The 18,076-nt window shown below is 44.2% G+C and overlaps 1 protein-coding gene across 1 annotated transcript in view; it reads right to left on the bottom strand.

Moving 5' to 3' along the window:
• The window catches only part of SMOC1 (SPARC related modular calcium binding 1), a gene marked incomplete at its 5' end in the record, with an annotated part of 130,009 nt that overhangs the window by 20,519 nt on the left and 91,414 nt on the right, over nucleotides 1-18,076 (bottom strand). The window contains 2 exons of the mRNA XM_082485732.1: nucleotides 1,052-1,134; nucleotides 2,045-2,237. Coding sequence (XP_082341858.1) covers nucleotides 1,052-1,134; nucleotides 2,045-2,237 — 276 coding nt within the window. The remainder of the gene's footprint in view (nucleotides 1-1,051; nucleotides 1,135-2,044; nucleotides 2,238-18,076) is intronic.

The raw sequence follows: 18,076 nt of genomic DNA on the forward strand, positions 1-18,076 counted from the left end.
CCTGCTGAGGGCAGAGCTGCTAAGCAGAAAGCTACAGGGCCTGAGATCAGGAGCCAGCAGGAGGAGAATTAGGAGACACAGAAGGCAAATCTGGAAAAAAAAAATCTCACTTCCTTTGCTAACCTGCTCAGGGACAATTCACTTTATACTAGCCCTAGAAAGGGACAGGAGAAAATGAAGTGGATCCAGAGCTACCAGCGCTTTCTGCAGAGTTCTTGGTCTCTACCACTCTCATGGTAGAGAGGGACTCACTGTAGCTTCTGTTTTCAAGCAGTCACCCCCCACCCAGGAGAGCAATGGCCAACCTGTCAGTGAGGGCCCCTCACTCTGCTCCTCTGAAAGGTGGCAGGAAAGAAAAACCAGAGCCCAGACAGGTAGGATATCATTTTTAAGAGCTGCACAGACACCTACGCCCAGCACATCTTCCTAGCAGAAACAAGGTAGGTGAACAGTAAATTATAGCTTGTCACTCTGTGAAGGGGGAAAAGCATAAAGTAAAACAAGCAGCAATGGGAGATAAAGTGGGTCCCAGGCATAAAATGAGGGATAAAGTCCAGCTAAGTGAGGAGTCAGCATTAGTTAAGGCACCTTAGTGCACCAGGAACACTGCCCTGCGTGGTCTGCGCAGTGTCAGGGAGCCTGTTGGTCCACTGACAATTGCCAGCTGTGTCCTCTTTCATTGCTGCTGAAAAGCCCCGCTAAATGGAAAGGATCCTGTCCTGGCCAGGCTTTGAAGAAGAACTTTCAATGTTGAGTCCATACTTCCCCCAGGAGACCTCCAGGCATCCAGGTTTCTTTCCTGAAAATTCTGATCCCAGACGTGTTTTCAAAGGGCAGACAGGCAATAGAAACTGGCCTCCAGGCCACTCCCAGCCTTTTCCAGTTCATTGCTGAAACTGGAGGTGATCCAAAATAACACAAAATAAAACCCATGGTAAAATATGCACGGAGAGGGAAATCCCCCATCTCCTCAACAATATTCTTGGCCTCTTAAGAGTCCCAAGGTGAGACAAAGGAAGAAGGCAGAGACAGGATCTTGTTCCTCTCTGACCTGGAAGTTCTCTGTCCTTGAATGGATCATCAATCTCTGTGCTCTTCGATCTGGCATCGCTTTCACACACTGGGGTCTCATAGCTGAAAAAGGAGAACAGCAGATGCTAAACTATGTGCTATAGCTTTAGTGTCATCAGATGGTTGCTAAGGGGTTGTGTCTTATCTGCTTACTGCAGGGGAAACCAATAAGCCCACAGAAGAAATATTATTCTCAAGCATCTGTCTGCTTATAGACAGTCAGCAACAGCAGCAGAAGTGGAGACAGAAGGAAGAGCATACTCTGAAATCCAGTACCAGCTACCAACACAAACCCACAAACCACACAAGCCCCTCTTCCAACCCTTGTGGGCACAGGCTGAGCTTTTTTTTCAAAGCTGTCCATGCTCTACAGAATCACTGTATCTAGCAGAGTTTAGGTCCCAACTCCTATTGGCCTGTTTCTATAACTTGCCACACCCACAATTTGTTTCCAAACCCCAAGTTAGAAGATTCTCCCAGTAGTTTTAATGTACAAAGTAAATTAAAGGAAAATCTACCCTGGCTTAAAATCTATAACACACAACCAAGCAGTCTTCTAAATCTGTATTAGTCAGGATCCAAGTGGCCGCAGCATGGAAGCATAAAGCAAAGGATAATACAACAAAGCCACTTGTCTTTTCACTGCTTGCACCCCTGATCTGTATTCTCGAGCAAAGCCCTGGTTCCTGCTACCACCCAAGAGCTGCAAGCCAGAGAAAAAAAAAGGCTGCTTTGCATGAATACTTAACACAGAGGAAAGTAAGGGCAGTAGTGACTATGCGCCAACTCCTACAGAGAGGGAACTGCATAGCAACATTCAATATGGAACATCCCATACAGCATTGCTAGCTCTAAGGAAGGTAGTACACAGCTGACTTCTCTAGAAGTAGGAACTTATCTGATATAGCAACAGTATTTTTTTTTATATCTTATCTTCTCCAGGCAGGCATCTCACCAGGTCTACAGCTCTTACCGAGTGGAAGTACCAGGCAGGGGGCGTCCCGTGTCCACCAGGACGCACCAGCAGTACCCAGTCGACTGGTGGCATTGCACTGGTTTGTAGAGCCCTCCAGGAGCACACTCGGGGATGACGATACCCTCGCGGGGGTTCTGCCTGGCCTCCTCCAGGGCGCTCTGCCTTTCCTGGTCGCAGGAGTGAACTTTCTCTGGAAGATGGGAGGGAGGTTGGAAGGGGTGGAGAAGAAAAGTCAGATCAAGATCACCTTCCTCAGCTCAGCAGGATATGGGTATCCTGCGCACCAGGAGACCTTTGTATCCGTTTCCTTCTCAGCAAACACCAGTACATCTACATCCATAAGGACTCAGAGACTTCTGGGTTGAGAGTTTCCTCCTAAATTTAGCTGTGACACAAGATTATGGATTACAGACATTGACTGCCAAGGAACAGCAAGAAGAACTGTTCCCGTTCACCTGGGTTTTGGAACAGAGCTATCAGATAACAATAATTCACTGTTACTGCAGCCACAGGGTAAGCATTTCCCAGATGATGTTTTCACATACTGAGAGATCCTAAATTGTGACTTGTATTTTCCAGTTAAACAAAGAAGGCAAACACCCTGTCCTGCCCCACCATCTCTTTCTTCAGTCCACAACACACTCTTCCCTCTCAATAGCATCTCTCCAGCACAATCCCAAGAGAAGCAGAAGGTTGTTTTAACACCGTCTTATCCACTGCAGAGAGCACCTGCACACACTTCAGCAGGGAACAGAATGGGACATCCCACTCCACCCACACAGCCATCACCTTTCCAGCACACTCCACTGTCGTCTTCACCTGGAAAACAGAGGGCACCCAACATTGCTTCCTACCGAGAGGTAGTTAGGACCCTGTCCCTTAACAGCTTATTACAGAGAAAGGGTTATTTCCAAAGACATCATTAACCAAAGAACAGAGTACACAGACGGCACGTACCAAAGAACGGAAAGAAGTCCAGAAGTGACTTCTGCAGCCAGCTGGGCACCTTCAGCCCTAATGCTGCCTCTTCAACCACTGCCTACAGAGAAGTGACGGATGCATGGAGAAGTACCAGGCTGCTGCCTCTTATATGGACCAGCCGTTAAAGGGGGAAGAGATGCACAAAGTACCCACAGGACGTTAAGACCTATTTGGCTCAACAGCCAGAAGTTCTCAATTACAAGTCTTCAGACATTCTGGCCTTTTGAGGAGTAGAAAAATTATTTCGACACCACTGAAGGTATCCCAGAGATTAAAAAAAAAAAAAAAAGCATGCATGTAGGACAGAAAGCAGCCAAGACAGCTGATCACAGGACTTAAAACATGTCTAAATCTAGGGTAAAAAAAGACAACAATATAACTCCTACCTTTTATGCTCAGGAGAGTGACAAAAACCAGAAGCAGGAACAGTTGTTCTCTCCTTCCCTAGCTTTCCTCTCCCTCGCAGTTTACTGTGTTTGTTCTTTTCTTTTTATAAATAACTCAAAACATCTGAAATTCCTTCCCACAGCCAAGAATCCCCTCAAGCTTTCAATACATAAAACGCTTCTACACTGACAGGCAATGACACCACAGGTTCATCCCAAACCTGCGGATGTTTCCACGGTCAGCCAGCATACATGGCTTGACCTCAGCATCCTGCCCCTGGGACAGGCTTAGCACACAACTAACACATGCTCACTGTTTCTGTGTATTTTGCCTGCCTGTCTGTACCCCATCGATTGTGGCTTATACTTCGGTGATAAATTCTGGTGCAGAGAGTAATTTTTGTTCTGTATTTGGGGAACAGAAGGGGGGCTGATTCACAACTAGAATTCCTCAGCTTGATAGCAGCAGGTATGACACAACAAACTCCAGCAGGTCTGCACAGCGTCACCCGAATACAGTTTGCCTTGGGTACCATAAGCACTTCTGCTGGTTTCTAATTGAACTGTAGCAGCTAAAGGGGCTCAAAGACCCAGAATGGTCTCCCTCGGTATTTCAGATCACTGTCGAGGCTGGGAATGTGAAGGGCACCTGAACTTTGCCACACACAAATCCACACAACCAAAACACAGAAGGAAAACTTCTAAGTGTCGGCAAGTCTGGCTCAAGCAGAGAGAAACTTGATCGGGAAGGAGCAGGAGGGGATAAAGTCAACAAAAACTGAAAGGGAGCTCAAACCTCAGCTGATATTTAAGCTGACTTCACTTTGCTGACAGATTTCACATTTGAAAAAAAAAAAAAAAAAAAAAAAAAAAAAAAAGGCCTTGTGACTGTTCCCAAGCTGTACGTGGACAGAGCAGTCATTGAGCGAGAGGCCTGCAGGCTCCTTAAAAACCACTTACATCATGAGGGGCCCCTGCCTGCCCATGGTCTGCCGACAGCAATTCACACCTTGGCCCTCAGGTGAGGAGGATCACTTGTGCAGCTTGGGGAAGCAAAAATAGAGGCAGAATTCCCTATCATCATTTTATATAATAAGCAAAATTTAAAAAAAAAGCTTCTACTGAAGAGAACTACATTCCAGAAATTTTTCTGTTGAAATCCCCAAAGCTTCCTGAGTGCACAAAGTCAAACCAAGATCTCAAGTCTTTTGTCTTGCAAAACTATCACTAAAAATGACTCAAAAAACTAAAGTGGATTTTTTTCTGTGTGTCAGAACAAAAAATATGCCACTTTCATTGAAATAAAGAAAAAAAGAGAAAGAATAAATGTCTTTTGATGAGCTAGCATCATATTTTACATACATTTGCAGTTAGGTATGCAAATTACACAGAATAAATGTACACACACACGTTTGTACTATACCATAAGAAACAGCAAAAAATTCTCTGTACTTATTAACAGAAATTTGTGGGAACTGAATAGTCACAGCATTTACTACCAGAATACAGAACTAATTGGTAGTCACTCCTGTTTGAAAGGTGTTTTAAAGGCTGAGTGAAAGAAATCTTACAGGTTTTGTTCAGTTGACATCAAATAGATGTAATGATTCAAAATCCACCATCGTCACCAGTATTCAGTGGCCCGTCATTAGCAATGGTAGCAGTACAACTGAAATAGCACGGAGATCAGATTTTTCTCATTTCTAGCATACATCTAGAAGAAGCCACTACGAAAGTCTCAACTATTCCATTACATCCTGAAGGACACAAAACAAACATACTGGGGCAAACCAAAGGCCCAGCTTTTCACCTCCAGCCATGGGCAAAAGCAGAAGCTTAGAGAAGAGAGGAACTGGACAAGCATATCCTTCTTTCCCACGTGTATTTCATGTCTCAACCAGTTGTGGATCAGAAATTTGCAGAGACAGACAGTTTGCATTTAGTGAGCAGCAGTGGGTTTTCCCTTCCACCAGTTTGTCATGTCTCCCCTTATAAACTTGTACTGACTATGACATCCTGCAGCTAGTTCTACAGCTTGACTACACGTTGTATGTGGAACACAATACATACTTTGGTTTGATCTAAACCTGGCTCCAAGTAGTTTTGTTTGCTGACCCTAGTTCTTCTGGAGGATGAAACAGAACAGGTTGCAGTCTCCCTCCCTGCCTCTCACTGCTTTACAGATTCCTACTTCATCTCTTTTACATGCTGAAGAGTCCCAGCTGCCAGTTCGTTCTGCGAACCCTTTCCAAATCTACCATACCTTCCCTGAGCTAGAGGGGAGCAGAACAGCAAACACGTTGACATTAAATGGAGGCTCTGACAACAGTCTTGTGGAAAGTTCCTTCAGTGACATCTGCCTATTAAGCAGGAGAAATTATTAACTAGTACTAGCCGCCAGAGAGGCTCTTTCCTCCAGGCTACCACTCTAACAGCACTTAATTCCCTTAAAAAATAAACATGAATATTAACAGTTGGGGTGTATTTCAACAGCCAGCAAAATCAGCTGGGAAATCCATATCATCAGCTTCCCTAGTATGGAACTTGGCACAAACTGCATACGCTGTCACCCTGAAAGACAGTCTCGTGGGTAATGAAGGGACCATCAAATGCTATCCCAACTCCAGGACACTGAAGTCAGCCTGTTCCAGTCAGACTGCTTACTGGAAACTTTGCTGCTGTTGCCAAGGCCAGGTTTATGGAGGACAGTGAAAGCCTATGGCCAAGCTAGAAGGTTTAGTGCCAGCTGTGAAATTAAGCTGTCATCTTAGAAAGAAGCATATATTTATTATACATGCAGGGTACTTAAAAACCTATTCCCTGTTTGAGTTAATGGAGGTTGCAGGCACAGAAAGATAGAGAAAAAAGGTTTTCCTTCTTTCCCTATATTAAACATCTAGAAGGAGAACACTTAAGACAGCAAGTCAATGGGACACAAACAGCCTTCCCAGGACCAACAATAATATTACACTTTTTTTCTTAAAAAGAAAAAAGACACTGTCACTTTCCCCTGTTTTCTGCTATCTCTGCTTTGACTTAAGACAACCATCAGCAAAAAAGCTGAGTAACGCTTGCCAACTTGATGCTGCTGGGGAGCAAAACCTACATTTGCTGTCTCCTGAAGATTACAACATATCCAATGACAGCAAAAAACCAATAGGGAATGCATGCACACACAAAGGAGAGAATCACTGGCAGAAATATCCATTTTACCTTAACTCCTCAGCTCTAAAATGCTAACTGTTTCTTCTTACTCTCAACTGCTTCTAACACTCCTTAAGACATTTTTAAAAGTAGTGTCTCTGCAGCCATGAGCTATGGCAGGAAAGCAGGGTTTGGACATCTGCAGTTGTATGTTATTTATGCAACATTTTCCCCTAGTAATGGCCTTCTGAGAAATACGTGGTCGGATTCATAAAAAGGTCTCTCATTCCTGGTCCCTTAAGTACACACATTCAAGCATACATCTAGTGCCTGCACAATAAAAATAAAAATGATGGATGAGGTAAGGGACTCATCTGACTGTCTAATAAACTAGATGGTTATTAAAGAGATGGGGTGTTTGTTTACCTTACAAAGTTGAGAAGAGAGGGTGTCTAGCAGCATCTAACCAAAGGCTTGTGCTTAACCGTTCTCATGCTCAGCTTGCAGGGCTAGATGTAGCCAACGCGCTGCTCTGGGGACCAGGCAGCCTCCCCCAGCTGCTCTCCTGACACATAACAACTCTCATTACTATCGGAGCCAAAGGATCAAGCATCAATCACCAGGGCTTGCGAGGATACTGTGGATCGTTCGTGTGGGACATAAAGAAGATCTGCCATCCAACCGCAGCAGATTACTTTTTTGAATATTGCTCTTCTGCACCCATTTTTTTTCTTATTAATAGAAGAGGTAGACTGCGACACCAAAACCAACCACCTTGGAGAGATCCTTACACCCTTGATAGACAGGAGTCCTTCTCCCAAACCAGGCAAAAGAGAGGGTCTAACATCCCTCTGTGCTTCTGCCCAGCCCCTATGAACCTATGTGAATAGCCAACCCCAGAGACACAGGCTACGCCAGGCAGGGCAGATTTCCTTCTCTTTCACTCTCTCGCTTCTTTTGACCAGAAATTCTGTCTGGACTGGGGACACTTTTCCCATGGAGTTCCCAGAAAAAGCTTCAGTTTTAATGACCAAGTGTTCATCAGAAGGGGAGGTTTTCCTCCCCTGATCTTTTACTGAAGGATTCTTGACCAATCCCCATTGTGAGTGCTACAACAGGGACCTGACTTCAAAATACCATTTCAAAAAAATCAAACACATGCCTCTCCCAAATTTTTTTTTGTTCAACACTCAGTGAGGAACTAGTACAGCACAGAACGAAAGGCAGCAGTATGGATATCTAGTACCAGGTTCCTACTAACACCCTGTGCTAGCCCAAAAGTGAGGACTAAGTGTCTTTGTGCCTCACTTTTCCTCTCAATGAGAGAAAGTGTTTGCCTGTCTCCCAGGGAAGCTTAATTCTCATTTTTATTTAGCTTGTCTTTTCTGTAATCTGGCAGAGCAAAGGAGCCTGAACTGGTTATTTTATCACAGCATGTGCACCAGCATAAATTTGCTTTTCCACTGCATAAAGGAAGCTCTAATGTGAACAGGACTCAGGTCCTGCATAAAGGAAGCTCTAATGTGAACAGGACTCAGGTCCGCTCTAAGAGACCAGGCGCCTCATCCCCATAAGGAACTTAAAAAAGCTGTGGGCAGAAAGCGCAGCCTCATTCCACAGAGAAAGCTCAACACAGGTTGTATCAGCAGCTCAAATCTGCATCCCTTCCACTTCAGAGGGAAAAAGATAATTTGAAAAGCTTTAGGTACGTACGGGCACAAGGGCTGGCAGGACTAGCAAAGCAACACGGTGAATAGGTACTAGCTGCCTGTCCCCCCGAGCAGGGCTGTGGGTGGAGAGAAAGAAACAACCCCCTCTGTGTTTACTAGGAACACAATAACAGCTGAGCAAATACGGTTCATAGGGATAGCATAAATCTCTCCGCACCTCTGTTAGTCATCAGCGCTGCTACCCGCTCCACCCTGTTCTGTCTGGGACGATGGTCCTTCCAGAGTATTCTGGCTAATATAAAGGTGAAGAGAAAAACAAACCTTGCAGGTGCTCCCACACCGTACAAGTTGACCAGTCCTTGCTTTACCTTGGTATTCACTCAATTTAATTTCTCAAGGCATAGGCTACAGAAGAAACAGAGATTACTACACGTTCCAGTGCTGAACAAGCACAATGCAAAGGTTTAACAGGTGGCTTATAATTTAAAAAAATGCATTGTTCCAAGTGGCTCATTAAACTTCAGCTATCCAGGAACACATCCTTCCCCTGCCATTTTCCTTCTGCTCAAAGCAATAAAGCTGCACCTCACTCCCACCAGTGTTACGTGATGAGAAGCCTATTCAGTATCTACCCTTTAGCTTGAAATAAGGAAGAAGGGCTGAAGGAAGCATTGTCCCACGAATTAGAGTGAATTTGCTGCAGGACTTTTTGATGCACAACTTGTGCTCACTTTGCAGAACCTGTGGGCATTGGGTGCTGCCCAGCTAGGAAAGGTGATGGGTGAACGAGGGGAGGGCAGTGGATGTTGTCTACCTTGACTTTGGCAAGGCTTTCAACACTGTCTCCCACATCATCCTCATAGGCAAGCTTAGGAAGTGTGGGTTAGATGAATGGACAGTGGGGTGGATTGAGAACTGGCCGACAGATAGAGCTCAGAGGGTTGTGGTTAGTGGTGCAGAGTCTGGTTGGAGGTCAGTAACGAGTGGTGTCCCTCAGAGGTCAATACTGTTCAATATATTTATCAATGACATGGATGAAGGGATGGAGTGTACCATAAGCAAGTTCGCTGATGACACAAAACTGGGAGGAGCAGCTGACACATCAGAAGGCTGTGCTGCCTTACAGTGTGACCTGGACAGGCTGAAGAGTTGGGCAGAGGGAAACCTTATGAAATTCAACAAAGGCAAGTGTAGGGTACTGCACTTGGGGAGGAATAACCCCGTGCGTCAGTACAGGTTGGGGGCTGACCTCCTGGAGAGCAGCTCTGTGGAAAGGGACCTGGGAGTCCTGGTGGACAACAGGATGACCACGAGGCAGCAATGTGCCCTGGTGGCCAAGAAGGCCAATGGCATCCTGGGGTGCATCAAGAAGAGTGTGGCCAGCAGGTCGAGGAAGGTCATCCTCCCCCTCCACTCTGCCCTGGTGAGGCCGCATCTGGAGTACTGTGTCCAGTTCTGGGCTCCACGGTTCAAGAAAGACAGGGATCTGCTGGAGAGGATCCAGCAGAGGGCTACAAAGATGATTAGGGGACTGGAGCATCTCTCCTATGAGGAAAGGCTGAGGGACTTGGGTCTTTTTAATCTAGAGAAAAGAAGACTGAGGGGGGATCTTATTAATGCTTATAAATACTTAAAGGGAGGGTGCCAGGGGGATGGGAACAGTCTTTTGTCAGTGGCGCCCAGTGATAGGACAAGAGTTAACGGGCACAAACTTGAACTTAGGAAGTTCCATCTAAACACAAGGAGGCACGTCTTTGCTTTGAGGGTGGCAGAGCACTGGCACAGGCTGCCCAGAGAGGTGGTGGAGTCTTCCACTCTGGAGAGATTCAAAACCCGCCTGGACACCGTCCTGTGCAACCTGCTGTAGGTGACCCTGCTCTGGCAGGGGGGTTGGACTAGATGATCTCCAGAGGTCTCTTCCAACCCTGACCATTCTGTGAAAGGAGTCCACTCTACAGGGTTTCCACACCACAAAGAAAAAAAGCTCCACACCTGTGCATTTTGAAATCTGCCAGTTGAAAGCTACCTGTCCATGCAATTCTATCTCAGTTGTCTTTGAGGCAGGGCTTGAGCTCTTTCTACCACCCCATCTCTCACACAGTCAGTCACACAGTCCTAACCCTCCTAGAGCTGTAGCCAGACTAGCTGAAGGATGGCAGAAAGAGAACAATACTTTTATGCTACAGTACATCATTCTGGCAAAAAATTGCAAATATTTGCATGTTCATACACAATGCATTAGATGGAGCTCTGATTAAATTCTGGTTCATTCGAGTGTATTATAAGTTGTGTCATTCTCATAAGCAAATCAGGAAAATGTAGACTACATACAATTACTATGAGAAAGTTGCCTAACACTGCAGGTTAAGAAAAACATGCTCCAAGAGAAGAGGTCTCAAAAGTTCTCTGTAAAGCAGTTCTTCAGTATTGAAAGCAATCATGAGACTTGTCTTGCATCAAATTAAATGACCAATTTGGCTAGTGGAACATGGCATCTGATTTACAGACTGAAATTCAGGAAAGAATTCAAAGTCTTCTTGATAAATGGTTTTAAATCAGTGTGATCACAACTTACAAGTACAAACCATAACAACCAGCAAGGCGAAATCCAGTGCCTGGAAAGGAAATTACTAGTGAGACAGCAAGACTTGGAAAAAAGTGGTCAGGAGCTTACGTAGGCCACAAAAAAAGTCTACAACTTCATGACATTGCAAACAACAACAACAACAAAATCAAAACAGGTAAATCTAGCTGTGGGATGTAGTGATGGAGGCCTCACATAAGAAACAAACACTAAAGACTGGCGAGTCTGTAAATCAGCCCTGTGTCCAGCTCTGGGCATTGCACTTTGAGGGAGAGGTAGCAAAAGTGCAGTAGAGAGCAACAGGGAACAGGCAGAGGTCTAGGAAACTTGATCTATGAGAAAAGGCTGAAAGAATTCCATTTGTTTAGTCTAGGGATGACATTCAGTCTTCTGAGACATAAAAGCTGTTATATAAAAAAAGATGGTCATAGATCTTTTTTTTTTTTTTCTTCCCCATGGGTAGTTCAAGTAGAAGTCAGCTTACTTGGAGAAATGAGATTTAGGTTTGATATTAAAAAGCCCTGGTGATTAACTGTTCAGTCATTGGAAGAGGCAGTGGGATCCCCATTAGGAACAGGTTACATACACCACAGCTGCTGTTAACTGGATATGACCCCAAGTTAAAAAGGGGAAGAAAAAAAAAAAAAAAAAAAAAACCACACACACACAAAACTATGTGACCTCTTCAGGTCTTTTGACTTTTCTTACACAGACAGAGAAGCTCCAGCAGATCCTAGATGACCGAGGCAACACAGCCTAAAATCTTGAAGATGTTTGATCTGGTTTAAATTTCCAGATTTTGGGGTTTGATCTTCCTAATGCACCTGGCTTCCACGTTCTGTATGACAACTGTAGCTGTGCAGGACCTTCACAATGACAACAGTTTCCACAGTCTGAGCGGAGAAAGTTTGGCACCAAAACACAGGCCTCTTCAGTCTTTCCCATCAGGATGGTTCCTCAGCAGTAGAAAAGCTTTCAACCTCAGAGATTGTCCTTGTGATTTTGAGAGGAAGCTACCCAGAATCTGCATTTTTCTTCCTTAACTCATCTTTTCCATTTCACATAGTTTCTAAGCACTGTTAGCTTGTGGCATACCTAGCTTTGAGATAAGCCACCTGTCTTTGAACACATTCATTCATTTTCCCTACACTCCTTTCTCACTGCACTCTTTCTACACTGAGGAATGCTATTCAATAAAATGAGAAGCCATAGGTGTTTCCACTGGAGCCTTAACATTATTGGGAAACTATTTTCACTTCCACACCTGTTTTTAATAGTGCTTGGAACAACTAGCACAGCAATTGTTGGAGAACTTGCCTACCTCTGCTGGCTGGAGTATACAAGCACGCTATTTTTACAGTACTGTAAATGTAGAATTATAGGACACCAAAGAAAGCTTTTGAAAACTGTCACAGGCAGGTAAAAAGTATTTCAAACTGGTCTCCCTAACTACAGTAACATTCTTTTTTTATGCTACTGCTGGTGAATAAAAGGGGGGGAAGAGAGACAGGTTTATAGTGTGATGAGCCTTTTCATGTAATGACAGATAGGCTTTTTCCTGTAGTATTTAGCACTTTATGAGGAGGCAGAGGGAATTGCCTCTGACAGGAGTGCTAGCACTCACTCTTGGATGTTTAGCTTGAGCCAGGTATCTCTGGGCAAAATGTTCAGGCTTTGGAAGGTCAATGACATAACATACAGAATTCAGACATCAGCCAAGGGACAGAGAACTGCTCCAGATTCATCAGTGTCATGAGATGGAGGTAGCCCTCTTCCACGGTCTGTGTTGAAAGGCAAGACAAGGACTAAAGAGTGATACTATAGATGAGGTTAGTGTTCTTCCCAGTAGGATTTCTCCAAATTGCAGCCTTACAGAGGCAGCAGTCCCTCCAGCTGTAGGATCCTATGCGTTCTGGGGGTCCCAGCTCCAGACAGAAGCTGCAACTTTGTGCTATTCAATATCAATTTCAATTCAGCCTGTTCAGTAAGCCTAAGATGAGGTGGGAGACCGATCACACCAGCGGGATCACAGACCTCCTTGCATTATAACTGCTGAAACCAGAGAAATGCCATTCCATTCACCCAGAGTGAGGGTAGCCAGTTTAATGTGTCTTCCTCCTTCACGTGTTCCAGAAGATTGAATGTTGCCTTGCTTTTTAAAAATAATCCCACCTCTTTGCCTGGGTCTGAAAGTGGGTTCTTTGCCCAGTCTTTCCTGACTCTTCAGAGACAATCCTTGAGACCTACTACCAAGAAGTCTTTCCAGCTAGACACCATTTCAACAGCCTGAAAAGCATACAGTTAATCAACCTGTGAACTGTATGACAAAAATGTAGTCACTGGTTCCCATTGACCACTTCCTTATTTTGGTGATCCAGCAAAATGCAAAAAATGAGATGACCACAAAGAGAAAGGGAACATGAGAATGGCAGCTTTTACTCATACCCCCCACCCCCAAAATATACACAGGACACAGCTCAAAGGTCTGTTGACATCAGTTTAAAACTAAGAAGCACACAGTCAACATATAAGGAGGTTGTAGCGAGGCAGCTGTTGGTCTCTTTTCCCAAGTAATAAGTGATAGGACAAGAGGAAACTACCTCAATTTGCACCAGGGGAGGTTTAGATTGGATATTAGGAAAAAAAAAAAAATCTTCACCAAAAGGGTTGTCAAGCATTGGAACAGGCTGCCCAGGGAAGCGGTAGTCACCATCCCTGGAGGTATTTAAAAGACATGTAGACATGCTGCCTGGGGACATGGTTTAGTGGTGGACTTGGCAGTGTTAACAGTTGGACTTGATGATCTTAAGGGTCTTTTCCAATCTAAATGATTCTATGACATTTTCCTCAAGTGTCCCATGTTGCTGCTCCACAAGCCTGGCTGATATTCCTGCAGGGCCTCACACGTTTCCTTTCTTACCTTCTACCCACTGTATCTCCAAGACCCTCCAAAACAGAGAACCTCATCACCCTAAGCCTGGCATTAGACAAAGCAAGCCTTCACGGGAGAGGCAGGGTTTTCCAGCAGTTCTGAAATGCAGCTCTGCTCCCTCACAGCCTTGTACTCTACTAGATCCCATCCATGGCCTCCTTGGACAACAATGGGGGCAGCAGACACTCTTAGGGACACACTGATCTGCGTACCACTGAATCCTTTTTTTCTTCAGTTGTCTCCTTGCAAGTCACTTGCAAGCCCCACCAAGGCTTTTGGTTTCAGGAGAAGCCCAGAATTCCGAGGAGGGAATCTGGAGCACAGGTCAAGCCATTACTTTGACACAGCTCCTCCTTATTTGTGGCACCTTAGAACTGTTATAATCTTTCTTGTGAAGTTGAGAGGAACATTTCAAGAGAGGCAAGGAATGAGTCAATAGGTGTAGTCTATCTGCAGGCATCAACATATGTTCAAACGGATGTCCAAAATGCAGATTCACATACAAGCCTGTGCTGAACTCTGCTACTACATACAGCAAGAAGCCCTTTAAGGAATTCAACAAGTCAATGTAACCCCTCCAATAGCAGCCAGCTTCTGCTAAAAAGCAAAACAAACTCTGCAAAGTTGACCTCTCCGCTCTGTTTGTTCTTGTACATCCAGGTAATGTCTGGTACTGGAGCTTATTTCCTTTCGTTTCCCCTCCAAATCCTCAGTGGTTTTAAGCGCAGGTTAGTTTTTTTTTGTTTGTTTGTTGTTGTTCTCCCCCCCCCTTCCCCCTTTTACCCCAGCTTCTTATATTTTTTTTCCTCTCTCCTCCTGCTCCTTGTCCACTCGTCTTAACTGGCAGCTGTAGAGTAGCAGTTATGACTCCATGTCTAGAGTAATTTGTTTTCTTTCTTTGGGGGATAAGGAGGGGGAGTGACTGAATTCTTTGGGAATGATTTATCACACAGCACTCGGGGAGCTTCATTTATTTGCCTAGCTGCATATGGTTTAACACCTATGGTTGCATGCCGATTATTATACAATGTTATTTTTCCCACTTGTATACTTTGCACCTTTTCATAGAGCAGATTAACTGGTCCCCAATGGCATGTTATTTATGACTTTGTTTGCTGGCTGTCTGGGAAGGGTCCTGGTCCTGGATTCTTCTATTCTCCCTGCTTCTGCTCTCCCCTACATACTCCCTTCTTCACCACACCTGTCACACAGAGAATCGCACTTGGGCATCACATATATCATACCTTCTCAGAATTTCCAGGTGGGAAGAGACAGAGGCCTCCCAAGCAGCAGTCAAGACAGAAAGGGGTGTCTGAACCACAGATGGAGCCAGAGGAAAAGGAGGGATATAAAGTAAGGGAGAAACATCACAGCTTGCAAGGAAGCAGGAACTCGGCAGAAAGAGCAGAGGTTTGCTATGAAAATGTAATGGAAGTAGTAAGTTTTCATGTCATACTCAACAGGAGCTTCTCCTGAGATTGCTTCATTTGAAATCAAGCCAGAACCTAAGCTAAAATTAATTCAAAACCAAAATAAAACAAACCCTTACAAAAGAAGGTGAGAGGACTAATAGAAAGGTCTGAATATAAATAGTTCTACCAAGTGGGACAGTGAAAGGACAGACTATAGCCCAATAGTTTTGACAGGTCAGAGGAGCACGGTGTTGGGAAGCACTGACTCAAGATGCAGGACAAGAGTGAAGGAGGACACATTAATAGAGGAGAGTAGAAAAGGCAGAAGCTTTCTGACTTATTGGTTCCCTCCCATGAAGTCTTGTTCTTGACATCATCCCCGACACTTCTCTTTTTCCTCTTCAGCTATGGGGAAGTTCAAAAGCCACTACTCCCAGGCATTATGCCCAGAGGAGATGGAAGTACTAGAATGTTCACCAAGGAGGACAGCAGTAAGCATTAAGATGTCATTCCCAAGCACTAAAATTCTCCAATTCCACTGCCACTGTTCAGATGTTACTAAAGCACAACTGTGCCTGGTTACCTCCCCTTCTCAACCTGCTTTCCTGCTAAAGCGAGATCAACTTTTGCTTCCACCCGTCTCCTCCACTTGGTGTTCTGACTAATAGTAACCAGCCACAAATTTTGGGGAAGAGCCTACAATCCTGTAATAGACATTCTGACAGTAACATTAACACAACTGGCGTGGAGAGACAGCCAGTCAGTTTGGAACTAACTTAACTAGTTCAGGAGCAGCAGAAAGTAAGAGAAAAGTAGCAGGAGAAGCAGAAGCCAATGGTCTCACATGTCTTTAAATAACAAGATGGGGAGTGCTGTGTGCCAAGAGTAGGACAAGACAGCTAAGAAATAAGGCTGAGAAGACAGGACAACAGGTGAGAAACTGCCTCCATTCAAAACAGTGCTTTGCTTTTCAAGAGCCTTATCTGAATCTACCTGTGGCTCCCTGGTCTCTGCAGTGTTCCACATTCCCAAGGCACAAGGACATTTGGTCCAACTCCAAATAACTATACATTCAACATAGATGGGTGCATTATCTCCCTGCTCTAGAAAATACAGGCATTCAAGCTCCTTGGGTTTAGTCCTCACTGCTAAAAAGGAACACACTAATAATAAATCAAGCTTTTGTTTGACCTTGACTATTTTTGGTGCATCCCACCAAAACTGCCATACTCCTTTTTAAGGGCAAAGCAACAGGCCCTGTCCTGTTATATGTTGGTTGTTCTCACCTGACAATCTGACTCAAGCGGAACTACACTGATTCTCAATATAGGTGGCTTAAAAGCAGACTCCTTGTTATTGTATGGGATCCTAGAAAGACTCCGTATGGGTAAGGCAACACACCATGAGTATATTCCCCCTAGGAGCAATCACTATCTCTGATCCTTAAGAAAGGCATGCAGCAAGACAGTATCACTTTCTATGCAAGTACAAGAAAGAGGGAGCTATTGTGGGGTGCCATCTGGGTTTTCTTGCCTTTTTTTCCTGAAAGCGGTAACAACCTTACGGAAGGAACACAGACAAACCAGAGAACCCAGGTCCTGGCAGTACACTTGATATAATCATATCCCACCTCCTGTGCGGATCTCTGGAGACAAACTGCACCCAAGAATACAGAGACTCCCTTTGGGGTGGATGGCAGGGTGTGCTTCTGCTTCTTGCGAAAGCATATACAGACATGCAACTTTCACACTCTTTCTCATTTCGAGAAGCCCTAAAGTTTGGGCTCCAAGTGAATTCAATTAACGAAAAGAAATATCAATACCACCATTCTTGCTTTCAAAGCTCATTTACAGTTATACTCTGTCCATTAAGAGCTTCTGACAGCAGAAAGTTCTATCACTGGAAAGCTGTCACGTAAGATGCCTGCATGATGCTTGGGTGCCAGAGCTGAACAGAATAGACCACATGGAGTTGGCCCCCATTCAAGAAGTAAGATTTTGAAATTAACAGTTATGGGCTTTTTCTTTTTTTTTTTTTTTTTTTAACTAGACACACACAAACCTGTCTTCAGCTGCTAACCTTAATATATTACTCATTCTTCCTTTCAAATAACGTCATGTTCAAAACCCCAGTGACTGCAGAATATTTACTTGAGGCTGCTACTGCTGGTTTCTCTAGAGCTGTTTATTTTTCCATGCATGAGCTCATTACATCACTCTGTGGTTTTCTTAAAGGTTGTCACGGTAAGCTGGATACAGGCTGGAATCTCCTGCTAACTAAAACCAAAACACTAAGTAGCACAAATGGATTTGGAGATAACCCAGCTCTGGAAATGAGAAACAACTATGGATTCCTCAGTGGAGATGGGGTGCTCCCAAACAGGCAGCCATTACATTTATTTTCCTGGAAGCACATTATCAAGTGTTTCCCTAGATTAAGAACTGTAAAAGAATAACCATTTGGACTGTTCCAGGCTGGAATAGGTTGTGGAGAGGAGGTAGGAAAGTAGGAAGTCAAAACAGTATAAGTTGAATGAAAAGACTGTTCTGACCCACACTGATTAGAGAATGGCCATTGCAAAGGTCCCATCTGTATCACCTGCTGCTCTAGCAGTGTTAAAAATAAATGACAGAGGACAGTGCTAAATAACAGGCTTATTTTGGGGTAGCCATGTGTGTGCACATGCAGGTGAACACATTTTAGGAAGGTGAAAAATCAATTCAAAACAAACATCAAAAAAATGTTTTTGTCATCTTGCCATAGCAAACAAAATATTGTGTTGATCTAGATCTTTCACTTGCCCTGAAAAGCAAAACTGACTTTGGGCTATTAGGATTCATAAAGGCAGAAGACTTAGTTTATAAGTGTAGAAAAAGAATAACTTTTCTGCTACTCAACAGTCCAGATGTTAGAACACATT

Source organism: Vanellus vanellus (genome assembly GCF_965231255.1).
Source record: "Vanellus vanellus genome assembly, chromosome: 6".
Taxonomy (NCBI): Eukaryota; Metazoa; Chordata; class Aves; order Charadriiformes; family Charadriidae; genus Vanellus; species Vanellus vanellus.